At 42.4% G+C, this 19889-nt stretch overlaps 1 protein-coding gene across 1 annotated transcript in view; it reads left to right on the top strand.

The window, feature by feature from the left end:
• Positions 1 to 16106, top strand: part of LRRTM4 (leucine rich repeat transmembrane neuronal 4) — a 177971-nt gene extending 161865 nt beyond the window's left edge. The window contains exon 3 of the mRNA XM_010207281.2: positions 15885 to 16106. Coding sequence (XP_010205583.2) covers positions 15885 to 16106 — 222 coding nt within the window. The remainder of the gene's footprint in view (positions 1 to 15884) is intronic.
• Positions 16107 to 19889: the final 3783 nt, after the last annotated feature.

The following is a 19889-nucleotide window of genomic DNA, read 5'->3' as shown; positions in this document are numbered from 1 at the left end:
AAACATCTCAGAGACTGACCCATTCCTGCTTTAAATGCACATTAAGCCTGCATTTCCTTGGTTTCACCTTCCAAAGGAAACAGTGCAGCTGTTCATTATTTGCAGCACTTACTACAAGAGACTCATTTTCAGGAGATAATTTTTTCCCCTTAGAACTTCATAAAAATGTTTTAGTTCCTGACCACAAAGACACAGTGAATAACTATTGCAGAGGTGTGCTGTGAGCTTTGATGTCAGAGCTGTTCTGCTTTAAAAGGGCACAGAAGTCTGTCAATGGCACATTCTTTTCTTCCATGGTAATAAGAAGAGACTGCATTGCATTGTGTTATATTGTAGTAAGGTTTTGAAGCTGAACTTACTACATACCTGTAGTACAAAAAGGAAAAGGGTAACCATGTCAACCATTGTCCAGCCAGCAACCAGTACCTTGCCCTACTATCATTCACCATTCCTCGTCTTCCCTTGGTAGCTTGTTTATAACAAGGAGACAAGGGCTCTGAGGCTGTTCCTTGGAGCAGTGAGTATTGTGTTAAGTCAGTGAATAGCTGGTTATAATTGCTGTATATGTTGGTCTTCCTGATTGCTGTTGTGTTTTGATGCAAGTCCATGCCAGAGTAACAAATTGGGAGGGGAACAACGTAATTACTGGGGAACTAATGGGTACTTAAATAAGCTTCCCCTGTTTTTGTTTATATGAGTGGGAGAACACACAGGCCAAAGAAAAGACTGTATTTATTATTTAAGCTGAGGTGGCACCCAGAGGACTCAATTTTTCCCAAGGACCTCATTGTTTGTGTCCCTTCTGTTAAGTATTGTGATTATTAGTGAATTATAGCAGATGCTGTAAGCCTTACTGTGATCACAGCCCTGCTCTGCTAGGCACTGTGTGTGCCTGTAGTTAAGGAAGAGTCAATCACCAGAACATTTAAAGCCTTATAGGAAAGTCCTATTGATTTGATAAAGGGTAAAACCAGCTGAATTTGATGGAGGTGAATTAAAAGGCTGTATATTGGTGTGCAGAAACAGTATCACAGTTTCACTTTGCTGAATTGGAAGACCATGTCCAATTGATTTAATGGTCCTCCATCTGCAACACTGGGGAAAGGTTTTAAGATTCTGAGACTCCTAAAGCCCCTTTTAGTGTGCCTCCATCAGAGTCCTGTCAATGTGATCCTTCTCATTGACTGTATGTGGGCCATACCACACAGCAGAGTCACCTATCTAAGCATTCAATTAGCATTTAGCCCTGGCCAAATGTCCAGTAGAAAACTGAAGGATTAGGGAAATACACAAATACCAAATGTATGAAAGAATTATTCAGGAACTTTGTAACATCTCTATCAAATGTGCTGGGTGAGCAGCAAGGCTGGGCCTCCTGCTGCCAGGTCCTGTCAACTGGCAAAAGCAGCTGAGAAAACAGCCAGGGGTCGAAGCTCACCCACAGTTTGGGTCACACAAGTCACACTGTCACAAAGGCATCCCTTCTCAGGCAAAATGAACCACAGCAGAAAGAGGCTGGTAGAAGTACACCTGCAGCAGTGAAGCACCAGGCAAACAGCGCCAGAAAACAGTGAGAAACAATGAGCAGAAACTCACATCTAAGCATTTATTTAACATGGAGAGCCCATCACTTGCTTTGTTTGGGGAATACAGCAGTAGGCAAGCACAGGGGTGCATGGAGGTGTGATTAGTTATTACCATTGTTTCTAGTTAGATCTGATACTAGTTGTTAAATTGGGAGCCAGCTCTCAGGTGGGGTTATCTTAGACACCAAAGATCCAGAGCCAGTTATCTGATGTTGGGCTAACAGCTTCAACTCTTGTCTCTGTTTACTTGTCTTTTTGGTAGGAACAGTGATATCAGTCTTTGTGAAACCCTTTGATGAAGGTATTTAACTCTCTGAATTACCTTGGGGGAGTTCTTTGACCTCTGTTTATTTATCTATCAAGTGAGGGTAATGATATCCGTTCATCTCAGAGCAGCATCACCAGACTTATCTGAATAATGACTGCAGAGCCTTTGGATGAAAAGTGCAGCACAAGGGCAAACAACTGATGTTTGCTCTTGTTGCAGCTGTCATTTGACTTCTGAATGTGGGGGGCTGTAAACACGATATGCACAAAACTTTGCAGAGACCCGATGGGTGAGCACTGGCAGGGCTGCAGTACACTTGCTGTGAATCGTGGTTTGGCTGTTTTATGATCCACATTTTACCTGCTGGAAGAGAAGTATGAAGCAGATCTTGTATCATGCAAGTCTGAATGATTTCTGATCATCAAACACAAACCATGCCACCGGTCTGAAGAGGATGGGTGACCATTTGGCTCCTGAAATACCCAATGCTCTGATGAACCCATTCTGTCAGTGCCTGAAAAGCACTATTATGTATCATGTTAAAAAATATGAAGAAATGACCGTTGCTTTGTGCTCTTATTTTTGCAAAGCTTAGAGCATTGAGATCAATTGCCTTTCTTGTATTCCACATTCATCTTCATACACCTATCGTGATCCCTCATCGGCTCCATCCTTGTTTCGGGGCAGACAAAAGATAAAGTGTACTCTGTATTTCAGGAAGCTTGTCCAGTCTCTCTGGTGAGAACCAAAACAGTCACAGAGACATTTTCAACTGCTTTGCTTTCCAGAAACCCTGTGGGCAGTACACATTTGATCTGACCCCTTCTGCTTATTCAAGGTTTTCACACTGCTCACTGTTGGCAGTGAAAACCCTTGATGTAGAATGTGTTCTCGAGAGTGTGCTCTGTGCTCTTGAGAGAGAAACCTTAGTGCAATAGAAATCTGATGGCTTTTCCACACTCTTTTATCTGTTTCCCGCTGCAATTACTGTGGGATCATTTTTATCAGCCTTCCTCTTTCTGTCTCTTTACCAGAGAAGTGCACAGGCTGTGGCCTGGAGTCACAGTGTCACCATTGTTCTCTTTTCAGTTTGGAGTAAAGAGATAGGAAAGGAGCAGAGGGGTCTGAACAGCCCTCAAGGTTGCTGGAGATGCATGCAAGACTCTGGTTTGCACAGATTATCTTCAGACCTAGCCAGTTTTTCTGGGCTGCAACTCCAATTCAGAGGAGCTCTGGCAAAAATCTGGTCTCCTCATGCTCTTGAGATGCAATGAGATCGCTGTGTGCTGCTTCTAGAAGGAAGCTCAGCATGACCTGGATGCTTAAGCATCCTTCTTTGCAAGTGCTTAGTTCTGTGAGGGCTTTGTTGATCTTAAAGTAACTGTGTGAAAGTAAAGAGGCCTCTCCAAAGTAACAGTAGATAAATCTCTTGTATGGATCACTTCAAACTACAGTTTCAAAAACCCCTTTAGACCAAGAGGTTTTACTTCTGTTGTATTGTCTTGGGACACTAGAGAGCAGAATCACTTCCCTAGCCTCTAAAGGATGTATTTACTTTGGTATTTTAGTTCACATCAGGATCATTTTTGACATAGGTTTGAGATTGTTCACTCAATGTGCTTCAGTTACCATCTCAGAGCAGCTTTAGAATTGTAGGTGTTGGGAGGGACCTCTGATCTAGTCATGGAGAACAGAGACCAAATTGTTTTGAGATCAAGCTAAACTGGATCTACTCTGGGAGTTTACAGGACCAGACTGGAGCTAGTTTGGTGTAAACCCTCTGAAATGTGTATGTTGGGGACACCATGTACTCAACAGCAACTCTGGGGCTCTGCAGATCTGCTCATACCGGGCTGTGTCGCTACAAATACATACACAGAGTGGCCACATGATGAGGGAAGTCATTTAGGGATAAAAGATCTGTATTCATGTATTTAGCTCGTGGAAAAATCTGTCCCTCAATCTGTGCATCAGTTTAGAGATCTTCTTCTTGTTTGCTATTTTACTTTCTCCCACCCTTCATCTGTCATGCCTGTCTGGAGCACAAGCTCTGCAGGGCAAGGGCTCTTACTAAACACAGGAGCACTGCCGTTTCACTTTTTGTCGAGGCCTCTAAGCACTGCAAATAAACAACAGCTTTTGGATGATGAGAGGCTTATTTATCTCTCTATATTTCTTCTCCCAGTCTGTTTCACCTTTGTGTAGTTAGGGATCAGGTCGTGATATCACCCGAGTCTTTACAGATGCACTAGGCATCGGGTATTTGTTCTAGGTGGCTGCAGCTGGATAGACCTGTCAAAGGATGAGATCCTCTGCAGAAGGTTGTTAACAGTTACAGCCCAGTGTTCCACCATGCCACTAATGCACCAAAGTAATGCTGCACTGCCAGAAAGTTGAATTCCTTCCCTCTCTGCTGATCCTTTCTGACACACTCGAGTTACCTTTCCCAAACAGAACAAGCTTAAAAAGTATCAGAGTAGCTGGAAAGCATTTGGCTCGTGCTTGGCTGGCTGAGAGGCTGTTAAAGCACGCTGCTTCGTGTTGATGTGGAGCTGCAGATACTCCTAACAGCAGCTCCTTTGGTTTCCAGAACCCAGCTCTCAGGGCAGATTTGATTCTTTGAACCCAGTTCTGCTCATTTACACCCCCTCGCCACCGCTGTGCTCAAACACGCAAAAGCTCCAAGTGGGCAACGACTGGTTTTTTTGCTTATTAACGTTCGTTGCGTCAGAATAGGAACGAGACAGCTTTGTTTGGCTTTCCTGAAATGCCAGAGCCTGCACGGTGGAACTAGCTATCGGGCACCGAAGTCTGTGTACTCTACAGCCCTCTCCTGGCTAGATGGGATAGTGCGAGGCTGTATGGACGAGCCGCATCATTTCTGTTTGCCCGAATGTATCTGCGCACTTTCTGCTTGTTCCAGAGCTAGTCTCGGGCTTACGGTCAGATTCACACATCACGAGCTGTTTGCCAGTGATTACAGCTTTGGCTCTTGCCAGCTGACTGCTGTTTTAAAGGGGAGAGTGGTGATTTTGCCACAGACCAGCCCCAAAGCTGTGCCATCCTAAACCTATGTCTGGAGAAGCTCTCTGCTGCTACTTAGAAATGGGACAAAACTGAGGAGACTTGCTGATTTCCATCTCTAGGAGAAAAGATATCTCAAAGCATCTGTCCTTTGTCTGCTTCTTAACCATCTTGACCATGTAGTTTGTCCCAGTCCTCAGTGACTTGACCTCCAAACCTGGTGTTTCAGGGTTTATTTCACCACAGTTATTGCACTCTCCTCTCATCCAGCTGCTATTTTGAGGATTTAGAATGGAGTTTCTTTCCTTTGTGGGGTGATTTTTTTTCTTCAGTGGGATCCAGACATTCCTTTTTGTTTTAAAAGTGTCACTAAACTACTGTTGCTCCATAATTACTTGCATTGGTTTTGCTTTCATGCAGTAATTGAATTGATCCCCTTGGTTTTGGAGCAGCAAGGATTGCTAAGCCAAGGATATTTTCTAACCCATCTTCCTTTCAGTTTTCTCTGGGATTCTGAGTATGTCTTTACTCATGATTTCCCTGCATATTATAAAGCTTGCCCAGAGGAATGAAAAAGTCATTTGTTTTCTATAGTGTATTAAAAAATAATGCTATCATTGTGCAATGTCCTTGCCTGCAATGCTGGACAGTCTTGCATTAATTTTCTGCTTGCTTGATCTCTGATATACAAAGATTCTTTAGAACGTGACTGAAGCATGAACCCATGCTTGTTATTAATTTTCTCATGCTGTGTACTGTGTGAGACTCGACTCTGCATTTTCTTTTCTTCCTGTTGGCCACGTCAGGACTCTGTTCAGGAAGCAGTAACGATGCTGCTGTTGCATCTCTCCTCTGCCTGTCACACGCTCATAGATGAGCAATGGCAGAACATGCTTGCCCTGGCACAGTAAAGAGAGGCTTTAGGGATGCAGTGAGTGGCTTTAGCAGTTTATATCCAAGGATCTCAAGGCTTTTAATGACCTTTAATTCAAGTCTCCATGTTATTTTGGAGTGTCTTGCGTTGACACAGGTGGGTTGGGGGTGAGCTCCATAACTGCACCTACTAGTGATATATTTATAGCTAGGCAGACTGGTAGCCACTGAGCTTCAAGGAGATGGATTTTCCTTGGAGCTGATGGGCTCAACAGCGTCACCCCTTAGCACCCCAGTTAAGGAATTGACCTTGCTCTTCTGTCACACCACATGTTTGGTGGGTTTGCCAGAAGGGACTGGGAAAAGAGCCGAGTGTTTCTTCCCTTTCACTGCTAAGCCAGGCTGTCTCCCAGGGTCAGGGCACACTCCACCCCCTCCACCTTCTCTACTGACTTAATGCCAGTGCCTTCAAGAAGCCCTGACACAGGTCCTCCAGCCTTTGCACCAACCCACACCAAGGCACCCTCCTGCCAATTCTTCATCCTCATCCCTAAATTTTCTCTCCCTCAACCTAAAATAGTCATTTCCTCTAGCTCTGCTCTACTCTACCTTAACTTATGGTGCTGCAAGATGCAGAAAAACTGTTCCTTAACCTTTCAGCAAAGATGGTGGTTACATAAATCCTCACCCCAATATGAGTCATATATCAGTACCTTTTGGAAACTGGGGGGTTGCAGTTTCCTCTCAGCGTGGGCACGCTGCTCCCATCAGTGCTAATGGAAGTGACATACACACATCAGGAGGAGAAGCTGTCCCTTCTGCTACTGGATTAATGTTCTTGCCAGTGTGTTTGTGCCACCGTATGTACCGATTCCCCTGCTAGGAGACAGTGGAGGCAATTAAAACCTTGTAATTTCTCATGAATAGAATCCTGCTGAGACATTCAGTATAATAGGAGCTCCCTCCCGTGTCCGAGAAGGTCTGTAGTGCCAGTGGTTTCTCTCTTCCCTCCCATTGGAGTGAATTTATCTCACTGTTTTCTCAGGAGAAATTAATAATTCCTTGAACTCGTGCTCAGCTTACAGTCATGATGCTTTGCTTCCTTTCCTTCTTTCAGTTTAAGCTGTTCCTGATCAACAGCTCTGATTGTTGATGATCAGATGTAAACCTTCTAATCCCCAGATCAGGTGAAACAGCAGCAGCATCAGCATCTTTTTTCTTCATGGGTTTTTTTTCCTGCCAGTTATTGTTTTCTTTGGCACCCATTTCCCTCTTGGAATTAGTGCCACATTTTAAATGTGTCTGTAAGCAGATTTTTTTTCATCAGAAATGGATTGAGATTGTCATCCAACTCCAGCCAAAACCTTTTGGGTATAGTAGAACTAAGTAACAGATAAGGAAAAACTCCCATAAGGCACCTGCTGCCCCTTTCTTCTAGTCCTGTTGAAGATTTTAGTCACAAGCCATCACATTGCCTCGTTTGTACCTGCTCGTGTCTTAAGGACAAAATATAGTGCAATTTGGAGTCTTGTTTCTCCAGCTTTGAGAAGTACATTCCTGGTCTCTTGATGTATGGAATCCATGTACCACTCTAAATAGTATGTGAAGATCTTTTAGGAAGCCATCAGTTTCTGGGTAGCTGTTTTGCACACTAGATTCTGGGCAGATCTAATCATAAAGGCTTTAACATGAGACAAAGACTTATTTCACTCATTCTCAGGTGCTTTCATTTGTCGCGGTGGCAGCAACATTATCAGATGTTCATCTTATATACTGTACTTATTGTGAGTAATGGATGGAGCAGGTTGCCATCTTTATGATCATTGCATGGATTGTCCTTATTGTCATCATCCTTTTTCAACAGACAGCAATGTGCTCTGTTTCCCAAACACTGTACTGCACCCAGGCTCTTACAGACACTGGAAGACCCAGCTCCGTAGCATTTCAGGCCTGAAATGCCAGCAACATAGGAAGCTAACTGAAGCTGGAGGTGTTGGAGGTCGGGACAATGCTCTGGGGATGTTATTACCAGATTTTTGACCTGTGCTCTGCTATTTTTTCTTGATCCCATGGAGTCTTGGCTAGACAGACCTTCGGCTTGTCCTGATAGGTTAAGTACAAATGATCTACACTTTGCAGCTTCTCATGCAATGCCCAGGGAGCAGAAATTTCTGGTGGGAGTACAGCTTTTTTAAGTATCTACATGAAAGCTGAGATGTCTTAAAAGAGACTTCTGCAGGTGTGTGTATTCAAGCACCTAATGACAGTTAGAGAGACCCAAAGGGATTCTTTTACATCTGGATGGGTACCGACTCCAACATACCGCATCGCTTTGGAAAAACTGATCTTCTGTCCCTAAGCAATGCCAAAGCTTTTTTTGTGAACTATCAGGCTTCTGTTCCTATTCAGTTCTATAGGAAATTATCCTAATAGCACTGAAAGCAATATTAATGGCTTTCCAATTAGAATATCCAGATAGTTTGTTTATTTTATCGGCCCTTCACGGCGGAAAATCGAAGGGCATTGTGAATCTCACTTTCAGTTTTTCTTCAGTGGGCCTTTTTGTCAGGAGCCAGACACTCCATAAAATGAAAAGAAAGAAAAAGACAAAGCAATTTAAAAGAAATATTTTGCCCAAGGAACAATAACAAGGCTTAGAGAAGACTTTCTTCTTCCTGGGAGTTTCCTTTAGGGAGACCTTTTCATTTACTGATTGAAAGATCAAATCTGCCCATAGAGGGAGCAGTGGGGTGTGCATGATTTTTTTTTTCCTCCTCATCTCTAGAAAAGCACACTTAGTTCAACAGTCCAGGGAGAGGTTTGGGGTTTAAAGGGGAAGGCATTTGTCTGATTGGATAGAAGGATTAGGAAGTTATCTGCAGGGAAGGAAAGAAAAGCTTAAAATCCAGTTCACAGTGTCAGAGCAGCTGAGAGGGTGATGTTATAAAGGGGTTTAAAACATGAACTCCCCTCTGCAAGGTTAATTGAATCAATCACAAAATTCTGTCTTTGGGTGGTCTGAAAAGTTGATGAATATTTTAATGCCACATAAGAAATTAATAGATACATTTTAATTAGCTTTGGTTTATATGAAACCAACCAACTTTGTAGTGTTATAGCTCTGTATAGCTATAGGCTGCTTATTAACATGACATATAATTTATTAGGTGAATATGATTATAATAATAGATAATAGAATGATGTTTAACTCCTGGAGTTATTGTCAGTTAACTTTTTATGAAAACAGATATTTAAGAGGGCATGCAAAAGTAGCTGATGGCTGCAGGATCTTCTGCCCTGTGTCTCCTCTCTGCTGTGTGTCAACATTTTTTCATATTAAGACCTCTCTTCTGACAATCTGCATCAATTTTGGGATCCCATTCTCCCCATATGCAAGAATATGTGTGTGTGTGCAAGAGATTAGAAGTTGACAGTATTCCCAATCCCCATGGAACACCAGCCTTCCATGGGTGGTTAGCAGTATGTCCTCCATTCCTTGGGTGGTTGGCTCAGTAGCATGGGACCTTAAGCTACAGACTGAGCTTCCTTCTTGTCTCTCATCTCCCAGGGGTTCCCACAGAGCCCATTAATCTGATTTCATAAGAAACAGATAGAGGAGGGAAAGAAGTGGTTTCTGTCTGTAGGAGGATGGAAATTGAACGTGAAATTGCAGGAAATTGATTGTGGGAATTGCACCTACAGTTCAAGCTACAGAAAGACTCTCGCTCAACGCTTCGTGCCTTCTGTAGGCATAAAAACCACAGGCAAAGCTCTTAGTGGGATCTGTAACTTCTGGAAAACCTGGGCTAATTAAAGGTTTTGAAGGCCTTCACATAAAAACCAAGCTGACAGCTTTCCTGAAATCCTGAGATGTCACACAGGCAACCTCAGTGAAAACAGTACTGGTAAAACCCTCGTGCCACCTGCACTCAGACATCCCAGTCCTCAATGTTTTAATAAACGAGGTTTTGAAGTTTTGTCAATATGAGAATTACCTTAGGAAATGTGCATTTCAGAACAAAAGGCCTATTTGGAAAGAAAAGCCACAAGCCAGGCACTTTTGTGTTTGTTCTAACTGGAAACAGAACAAAACAGGCACCCATTTGTATTTCAGACCTAGCTTCAGTGTCTGTGTTTCTCCCTTTGAATGAGTTTAATAGGAACTATATGATTGTGCATTTTCCCAAGTAGGAATGTTTTTCTGAACTGACTCCAAAGAGATGTTCCAGGGTTGTTAACTGTGATGGTTTTTTTTCAGCAGCATGAAACCCACTGAAATTGTTTTTACCAGCTATATCTGCCTAATGTGCCTAATCAATCTATCTCTAAGGTGACGCCGTGTGCTTCACTAATCGTCAAGCTATGAGAGTATATCTTGCTTATTTTTGCTCTAAATTATGAGAGGGTTTAAAATGAGCTCTGAATTTGATTTATCAACAGCTCTGATGCTAATTCAGTAGTGAAGTCATGCTGTTTGGAGACTAAATATTAGCACTAATGAGAAAACATAGCTTCCATATTTTGTAACTCCGAGTTTCCACTACATATGGACAACTTCTAAAGTTGCATGTAATTTAATCATGTAATCATTAACTTGGCAAGCATTTACACATAAATCAGTTTACCTGGATTATAAAGCACCAGCAAATATGAAACCAGATAATGTTCAGCTGCCTGAGAACATTCATGCTTCGATTTTGGCTTTTAGAAGGAACGTGTGCCTATGGCAAGACAGTGGTTGTCCTGTTGCATTTTCCCTCAGGATGAATGGAACATGTCTTTCGTTTTCCTTTTCCTTGAAAAGAGAAGCGACAAAATTGAAGACACATAAACTGCAGTGTCTAAACAGTGAAAGGAAAAGGCCAAGGTACCCAGACTGAAATAGCTGAAAGTCTGGTCCTCAGAAAGTACATCACTTCTATTTCCAGGCTTCAACTTCCAGGATGTTGACAAAGCATTTACTTGTCTGAGGATTCTGTGGCAGTTTGTGCCTTTAGACCATTCTCCTTTCAGGGAAAAAAAAAACCCAAAGTGCACTCCATCCCACCATGGACTTCTTCCCAGAAACTGGGCTGGGATTGTTAGACATTCCTTGTATTACATTTCTGTCCACTTGTCAGTAATTCTGGCAGTGAGTCACGCAGATTTGCCTGGCCATTCGTGTTTCTCAAGAAGGAATTTCCTTCTCTGCATGATAATGAATGGTGGGAGATCTTTCTTCAAACTTGAGCATAAAGAAAAAACTCATAATTACATTTCCAACCTGAACTAGATCTGTTACAAAACTCTTTAACAGTTTGCCAGGAAATCATTTCAACCTGGGACTGCTGGTGATTAGATCTTGCTGAAGTGATTATGAGTGAGATGAACTAGTCTTCCTTGCAAGAAGTCTGTTGCTGTGAGCACAGAAGGAAATGCTAAAGCAGGAGTTGCAATCAGTTGAAGAACCTGTTATTGTGTTAAACTCTCCTGGCATTACTTGATATAGAGGTCTCATCCTTTAGACTTCATATCAGGACCAAGTTTCAAGTCGTCTGAAGTGTCCTGTTAGGAGGCAGCACAATTAGGAGTGCCTGAGAGTGTTGAACGTACCATGAGAAGCGGCAGGGAGAGAACGTGCTTCAGAAATAAGGTCACTTGAGATGCTCTTACCCCTGAATCCAATGTTCTTTAAATCTCACCAGGTTCAGTGGCTCTATGGTAAGATTTAATCTTTACTGATAGACTTCTCAAGTTCCAGAATAAGTGGGTTTATGGATGTTTTAGTAAGAATCTAGGTTTCCATGGCTGCACCCGTGAGAAGCAGAAGTCCAAGCCGAATTCTTATCATTTATTGGTTTAGAACGTTCATGTTTAATTATCATCAGAAATCTGTGCAATAAATTAGCTAATTTACCTCCCAATATTTCTGACATAAGTAAGTAAAACTACTGATAAAATTCAGTGCAGTCTCTAATGCCTCAATCAGAATGCACATAAGTTCATTTACCTGTTGGAATGACTGAGGGTTTAACTGAACAGCACTGTTGAATGTCAAAGGAAAAAGTGGACAGGACATGTTGAGAAATACCTTTTAATGCAGGCCAGAATTTTGTTGCATTTCAGGTAGACTCCAGTTAATCCAGCTTGTTTTGAAGGGAGTTGTTACTCTGCAGCAAGGCAGTTGAGCTGTTCACCTCTCCAGTGTCAATTTGACTGCAAAGGGGAGATTTGCATTCTAACTAAATATTTTGTCTTCTTCCTGTAACTGGGGATTTATGTAAATTTTGCTTGTAATAGAACCTTTGTTTGAAGTGTGTGGCTGTTAAGATGCAATGTTTATTACATTTAGAGTTAAGACGTGCAGAGGTGTGGACTTTGGAAGTCAGCTCAAGCTAACTAATCCAGCCCATTAGCCCCAAAACCCTCACTGAACACTTAAAGTACTTCTGAGGCAGTAAGCTCATGGCATAATGGAGTCAAGGATTTCTTCAGAGCACAGATTCAGTTGTTGACTTAATTATCTGCAACACAGGACAGGCACTGTGGTCACTTATTGTAGGACATTAGAGCACATGACAATCCTACTTGGTGCCATACAGGGGCTAAAACCAAAACGTCCATCGCATGCACATCACTGACCTTGCAGTTCCTTCTCTTGTTGGTTTATGTTTTTCCTGCTGCAAACAGTTTTAATCTATCAGGGAAGTATTAAGCAGTGTCATTTTTAAAGATGAAAATTGGAATTACTCAGAAAATGCTGTGAACAGACACAGGCATCATCTGCTGTTAAACACGCTGCCATTCTGTGTCCCACCTCTGAGCTCCAGTAGCTGCACCAGATCGTGCTGCCACGGAGCACAACCCAGAGTGAGCACAGGAAGCCAAGCACAGCATCAGATGTTATGACAGATGATACAAAAGAAAAGAGTTTTGGTTTGTATCTGTTGTGTTTCATGTGAGCTACTCTTTATCTCCATTTACAATTGAGCTTCTTCCAAAACTGGATGTAAAGAGTTCTGCAGCAGGAATGGTCGTGGTTAGTGGCAGCAGAGTGGCATTGCAGGAGACAGCAAAGGACACTGTGCAAGAGGGATCCCAGTTCAGTTCTTGGCTCAGTCTTTGATTTGCTGGCAGGTAAATTCTCAGCCTTACTCCCACTTTCTAGATAGTAAAAAAAGGTGTCTTGTGTGGAAAAGGCCTTGAGATAGAGATGACAGAATCCCAGAGGCTCTATTTATTTGCTGAGATATTTAGTGACTCGTTTGGATTTGTTTCACTCCAGTCATCTGCTTTTTTGTCTCTTTAAAGCCACAGCAGCTGAAAAGCCCCAGTTTAGGTTACAGTTGTGTTGTTTTAGTCCCTGCACAAACAGCCCTTGCCTCGAAGAGCTCTGCCTCCAAGGGCAAGCAAGGGCAGGACTTAATCTTCTCATTTTCCAGCTCATAAAATGACTTGTCCAAGGTCACCTCTCTCACTATCTCAGGCATTAGTTCTATAGCAGTAATGAAACAAAAAAGAAGTTGCTTCAGGACCCAGAGCAAAAATACTAATAACATTAATCTAAAAAAATATACATGTTCTTCAATATGTTTTGTTGATTTCTGAATCAGAAAATAAGACAGTATCTGTTTTTATTTTGAGACTAAACAGTCCTCTGTAGGTTTTCACTTGGATCAGGAAGGTTCTTTTTTGGATTGTTCCTGTGTTTAGATTCCAGAGACATCACAGGAATTAACTTGGGGAGAGAGACACAGAGGACTGTTGGTATTTCTTCATTCAGTCTCGGTGGCAGTACCTCGTGGATGCTGCTTCTTACAGTCATTTGACATGATATTTTAATCTGGTTTTTATTCCTATGTTGGGATCTAGCAGCCAAAAGAGGGAGAAGAAGTAGTAGTACAAGGGCCACACTTGAGAACAGGGGGGTGCAAGTCCATTGTTGGGCTTCATTATCCTGGAAATGCTTCCAGCAAATTAACCTGCAACACCTTAATCTCATGGGTTGCCTGACACACATATCTTATTGTATTTTGTGTGCTGATAAAGATCCACCTTCCCTCCACACACATAGCACAGCGACCCTTAATCATACGACTTCAGACACGTGCAAACCTGACTTGTGAGTGAAAACAGGCGAGAGAGTCTCTACAACCACTGAGAACTAGTTGGAGAAGAAGTGTGTTTATCTGCCGTTGAGGAATGTTGTTGAGATCCTGATCCTTTTGACTCCTGTTTGGAGAAGGAGAGAAAACAAGCCAGCAGTGCTGCACACAGGACTCAGGTGGTTAATGTACTGTGGATTATTGCTGTAAAGCCAGGACCTCAATCTCTCAGCTCTCCAGAACACAAACAGTCCTTGGCTTTTATAGAATCATAAAGAGCTGCCTTAAAGGCTGAGGACAAATTCAGGCCCTGATATGAAGTGGCACAGATATTACTGTATCCAAAGGGAGTTACAGTTTCTTGCGCTGTGCCTGAATTTGATCCACAAGTGAACACAGTTGTCCCATCAAATTCTACCGAGCAGCTTGTCTTCTGCATTCTTGCCATTCAGCTGTCACGTAAAATGACGTTTTTTCAACTGAATTCTATCTAGTGGAAGAGTTTTGGAATCTCTCCAGCATTCTGCAGGGAAGCAGGGGGAGGAATCGTAAGTGCTGAGGAGATCCAAATGCAAGAGGAACTGTAACCCTGCAAAACTTATAATTAGTCTTAATGCTTTTGCTTTTTCGTACTTTCCTGAGTGAGACACGGCATGCAAGGAAAATTTGTGATAAATTAGCTCTGTAGTCCTCAGTTACAGTTGGGCATGGAAAATAAAAAGGGGTTTGTTACAAGATTGAATTAGGTGTGGGATATCTCCAGCTATAATGAGCTCAGGTTTTCTAGCAGTGTTGGAATAAACTCTTTGCCTGTGTCTCCTGCAGCGTGTGTTTTCTTCCCTAGGAACATATTTCTTTCTACTTGATCAGCTCATCTCTTGCAGATGATAAAATTATCTGTAAAGATTTGTATCTGATGTTGTGCCATAAATCATATTTAGTTGTATATATAACATTTGCAAGCATAGAACACTTATGGGAAAAAGAAGGTGGGGGGGCCTGACAGTTTCTGAGTATTTACATAAAGAAGAGAGATGGAATTCAGGATAGATCCTGCAGGCTTATCAAATCAATGGCCATTTTTACAAGGTGTGGATCTGCTCATCGCGAGCGGGCGTCAGTTGAGCCGCTTCGATTGTGTTTCTCTCAGTGAGGCTGTAAGGTAAAGAACCCAGGAAATCTTGACCTTGGCCAAGCAGCTTTGTCATAGAAGAAATAAGCACGTGTTCCAGCTGTGCTGAAAGCTACACATGCTGGCAGACAGGTTTTCCAGTCCTTTGACATGCTCAGGCTGGTCTGAGTTTTGTAGAAACTCTCAGCCCCGTTCAATGCACTGGAAGAAGGGTCAGTTTTTGGAAGGTTCATGTTACCAGCAGCTTCCAGTTTACCCTGAAAAGCCAGATTGTTTGAAAGAGCTGAGAACTGGGCATGCAAGACCACTGAAAATTTGCCAACAGCCATAGTCACCGAAATGGAGAGCAACCTTCTCTAACCTGACTTCAGCACGCTGCAGAGGGCAAGAACAGGTCTTCCTGAAAGGAAGCTGTAGTGAGGCGAGTGTCAGTCTGTTCTCCCTGGTAACAAGCAATAGAACAAGAGGAAACGGCCTCAAGTTGCACCAGGGGAGGTTCAGGCTGGATGTGAGGAGGGACATTATGCCTTTGCTGCCAGGGCTGTCAGGCATTGGAACAGCTACCCAGGGAGGTGTTGGAGTCACCGTCCCTGGAGAGGTTTCAGAGCTGGTGGGTGTTGCACTGAGGGAAATTGGCTGGTGGGTGATAGGGCTGGGACAGAGGCTGCACTCCATGAGCTTAAAGGTCTATTCCAGCCTAAATGATTGTATGTGGTTCCATAGGCAAGTGGGGACCTACTGGCTATCCTGAACAAGAGGGATCTGCTACAGACAACCTAGAACCTCAGAGGTTCATCTGAGTCTCTGGTGCGATGACACAGATGTGCCGAGCAGCCAGTGGGTTTGCAGTAGGTGCTGTGGGAACGTGTGACTGAGCTCACCATTTACATCTGTCTCCCTTTTGATCTTTGATGCAGGTTCCTCACCACATGAAGACTTTACCCTACTACAGTTACGACCAACCGGTGATCGGATACTGCCAAGCTCATAAGCCTCTCCACGTAAACAAGGGGTACGATACCATGTCCCGGGAGCAGGCTGAGACAACCAACCTGGAACTCAGTCGAGACCACAGCTTCATAGCTACAATCGCACGCTCGGCTGCTCCAGCCATTTACATTGAGAGAATACCAAACTAACGATGGGAGACACCTTCTCCAGGGGGCAGAGTGGGGGGAGTTCTTTTGAGAGACTTTTCATCTTCAGAAGAGACCAGGGCAAGAAATGGAAACAAAAAAATAACCTTACCATTCCAGTCACAACAACGTTCCAACACAGACCAAGGGAAAGGGGATCAATGAAACTCCTCAGACTGTGGCAAAGGCTGTCCCTGCAGTACACACTGAGAACTTCAGGATTTTCTTTGCTTTAAAACTTTCAAAAGAAAGACAAAAACAAAACAAACAAACAAATTCCTCAATGTAAATATTAAAAACAAAAGAGAGATTGTGGAGTTCTTATTAAAAAAAAAAAGAAAAAAATAGATTTCACTCTAGCTACATAAAGGGATGGATTAAGAGTTTTGTTTGTATATTTGATTTTTCTACATTGCACGGTTCCAGGGAAGGAGAACCACAGGTAAAACAACAAAGGGGATGGGGAGGGCGAGGGTTTGGGTGGGGTGGGTCAGCCATGTTTCCTTATTGAGTGTTTATTACTCTTCAAAGATTTTAAGATTGTTTTTCTTCTTTTTAAACAAAAGAGATCTATTTTCTTCTTTTTTTGTTGTTTCTTTTGAGGGTTCTTTTTTTTTTTCTGGTTGTTTTGTTTTCATTTGGGTTTGGTTTGGGTTATTTTTTTAGTGGTCAAACGCTACTATTTCAAACTTCAGACATGGGCATTAAAGCTTATGTTGAACCAAAAGGACATTGGCAATTGATGCAGCAGAAACAAAGAAAACTTGGGTGCATGTACATTTAAGACACAGGCTGTACACTATGGAGGGTGCTTTTGATTTTTTACTATCTTCATCGTGCTTCATTGTTGACACTATAATTACTTTTGGGGCTCTAAAAAAAAGGAGGGGGGAAAAACATGCAACGGAGTAACGACTCTTCATATTTACAGTCCAGTGGTGCTTGTTAAGCAAAACAATTCATGGACGTTTGGGAACCAAAATGGAAGTGTTTGTGCTTGAAATGGATCAGAAGGAAAAGCTTTTAAAGCAAGAGCATTTGGTGAAACTCACTGGCTGACACAATTTCTAAAACACAGGAGAATGTGTAACGTTGGGTTTTTTGTTTTTTTAATTAATTATTATGATCAGTTAGTTTTTGTGTAGTTTTTATCAATAAAATGACAACAACAACAACAACAAAAGTGGTGGAAAAAGAAATAAACATATTATTTTGTGGTTGGGACACCACAGCCAAACTACTGTTTGAATGGTTTCTCTTGGACGTGTGACACGGTGACTCGCTGAACAACGCTTTGGCCTCTTTCACCCCTACCTCACCTCTCAGGAGGAGCTCAAGGGATTGTTTTTGAGGTTAAAAAAAAAAGCCATGTGGAAGATCAACTTGTTTGGCTTGTCTAAGAAAAGGTTTAAGAGGTGATTTTATCATAACACCTGTGTGGGCCTGGGGGAGGGGAAGAGGGAAAAGCACCTTTTTTTGCTAAAGATAGGGGGTTTTTGTTTCTTCTGTCAGAAGCCTCCTTCTGCAGGGGGGTTGGACTAGATGATCTCTAAAGGTCCCTTCCAACCCTTCCATTCTATGATTCTAAGCCCAGCCCTGAGCTGAAGCTGAACTAATTGAGATTAAAACATAAGGAATATTGACAAATCATAAGGAACTTGATGAATTTTGTAATTGTTTCCAGTATTTATATTGGCTATGTTTGTGAGAAACACACTTGCCCACAAGCTAAAGGCTTTAATGGATTTCTGGAAGGGCTGAGTCTTGTATCACATGTGCAGTATGATGTTGTCTTCTGTGTTTCCTACCTGACAAACATGTTTTTCTCTGAAAGGAAAGGAGGAATATGTGTGGATGTGCACACTCTGTGTGGTAGGCAGCCTGCAGGGAAACATGAGCGTACGAAGGCAACATGTGATGCATGGAAGGTAACGTGTTTAGAATTAAGGGTTAGACAGGGAATGAAAACAAAAAGGAGTAAAAGGCTGGGCAATGAGTTTACAACCAGCTCTGCTATCTGTCAGCCTCAACAGAGGGAGAAAGCTGCCTGAAACACCAGTTTCCTTCCAATTGGGTTTAAAACGTTGACCCACAGCCTATAGAGCTGAAAATGGGAGAACTTCCATTCATTCCTGCGGGTTCCAGATCAGCAGCAGAATACATTTTAATAGCATCTCCCATGCTCCTAAGGGATGAGAATGATGATGGTTTTGATACAAGGTTCGTTGAAGACAGTTACATCACAGGTTACTTTTTAAGGGAGGAGCAATGTTTCTGCCAACCTGATGCTAGCAAAACCAGAGAAGGAAATCTCAAGCAGGGATACTTATTGTGGGTTTATAAGGTTTGTTTTCTTTAACCCCCACTTCTGCTGGGACCATGTGACTATTGGAGAATTCCATTTCTAATTTTTATTAATCCAACTTCCCCCCACACATTCTGAGAAAAGCAATTTTGTAACTACTGACAGGGAAGGTAAAATGGAACAAGCTCCCTTTTTCCATTTCCTCACTTCAAAATAACTTAATTTTAGCATTGGTTTGGGGGATGTTTGGAGTTGGCATTAGACCCTGATTACAGATTTTCTTTGCAGTTACTGGGAACTGTGCTGCCCAAGGAGAACAAAATATACTACTGTGTGCACAGTATCCTGCCTGAATTCATGCTTTGCTGCCTGAAATGATGCTGAGTTTCTGCTGTTTATACACTGATGCCAGTTTGGGCAAAAACCCTGTAGCATTTCTTTGTACTTTTGAGGTAATGTTCCAAGAGTGTTTTGAAGCCATGAAGTTATACCTTACTTAAGTGCAAAAGGTCATAAAGAGCTCAATAATTGTGTCATAGATTGCTTTAGATCAAAGCAGAAGTTATTGCAGCATGTACTGAGCTACCTGAGCTAATATTAGGTGGTTGTGGTGATCATACTGAAAGGGCTCTCTACAATCCTACCTGGGACTCTAGATGCAACAGAAATTGGAACTGGAACTACCATGGCTGCGTTTAAAGCTAAGGAAATTTGATTAAAACCTTGCTCTTCAACTGTAGTGCAAAAACTGAAGACTGTAGGACCTTTATCTCTAGCCTTTTGTTGTGAGTTTTGTATTTGTGTCTTGTCTTTAAAGTTGACACTTCCTGGGATCTCATGGTTCTGTTACAACTTCAGCTTAAAAATATATCCAAACTCTTCTTAGGGAAAGTCTTTCTGCTCCTCTTCATGTGGTTCTTGTGAGGGAAGTAACTGCTCTGAAAGGGAGGATGGAGTAACTCAACCAAATGTCCAGGTAAGGCCCAAGAAATAGAAACTTAGTGCAGTGTGTCCCTAATGATTCCTCTCCTAGCAAACAGCAAATAGGGCGTTACTGAAGAGAACTCATTACCGAACGTTTGCTTGTGATGGCATCTTTATGGTCATTGCACAGCGCCCTGGTGCCACAGGGCTCCCAGGGAAAGCTGCTGCCTTGCTGTGAGAGCTCACACTTGTGTGATACCCAGACAAGAAAGAAAGAAAAACTCAGGCTGACCTTCAGACTGAAGCTGTTGAACTTTGTGCTGTGCAAAAGACAACAAGTGATGTGACCAAATAACAAGTTCTGGAAGACTTTGGGAAAAGAAATTGACTGCTGCCTGTCTCTCTAGATAATAATTGTCTTGCAGATGTCAATAGGGCACTGAAATTATACTGTCCTGATAATGCTGTGGGATGGATCTGCAACCAAAGAAAAAGTGTAAAAGCACTCTGCTGCTTGGAATTATTTCCAGGGCTGACAGCAGTTTGCTCTGAGATTT

Source organism: Colius striatus, chromosome 27 (assembly GCF_028858725.1).
Source record: "Colius striatus isolate bColStr4 chromosome 27, bColStr4.1.hap1, whole genome shotgun sequence".
NCBI lineage: Eukaryota > Metazoa > Chordata > Aves > Coliiformes > Coliidae > Colius > Colius striatus.
This window is presented reverse-complemented; position numbering and strand designations above follow the sequence as displayed.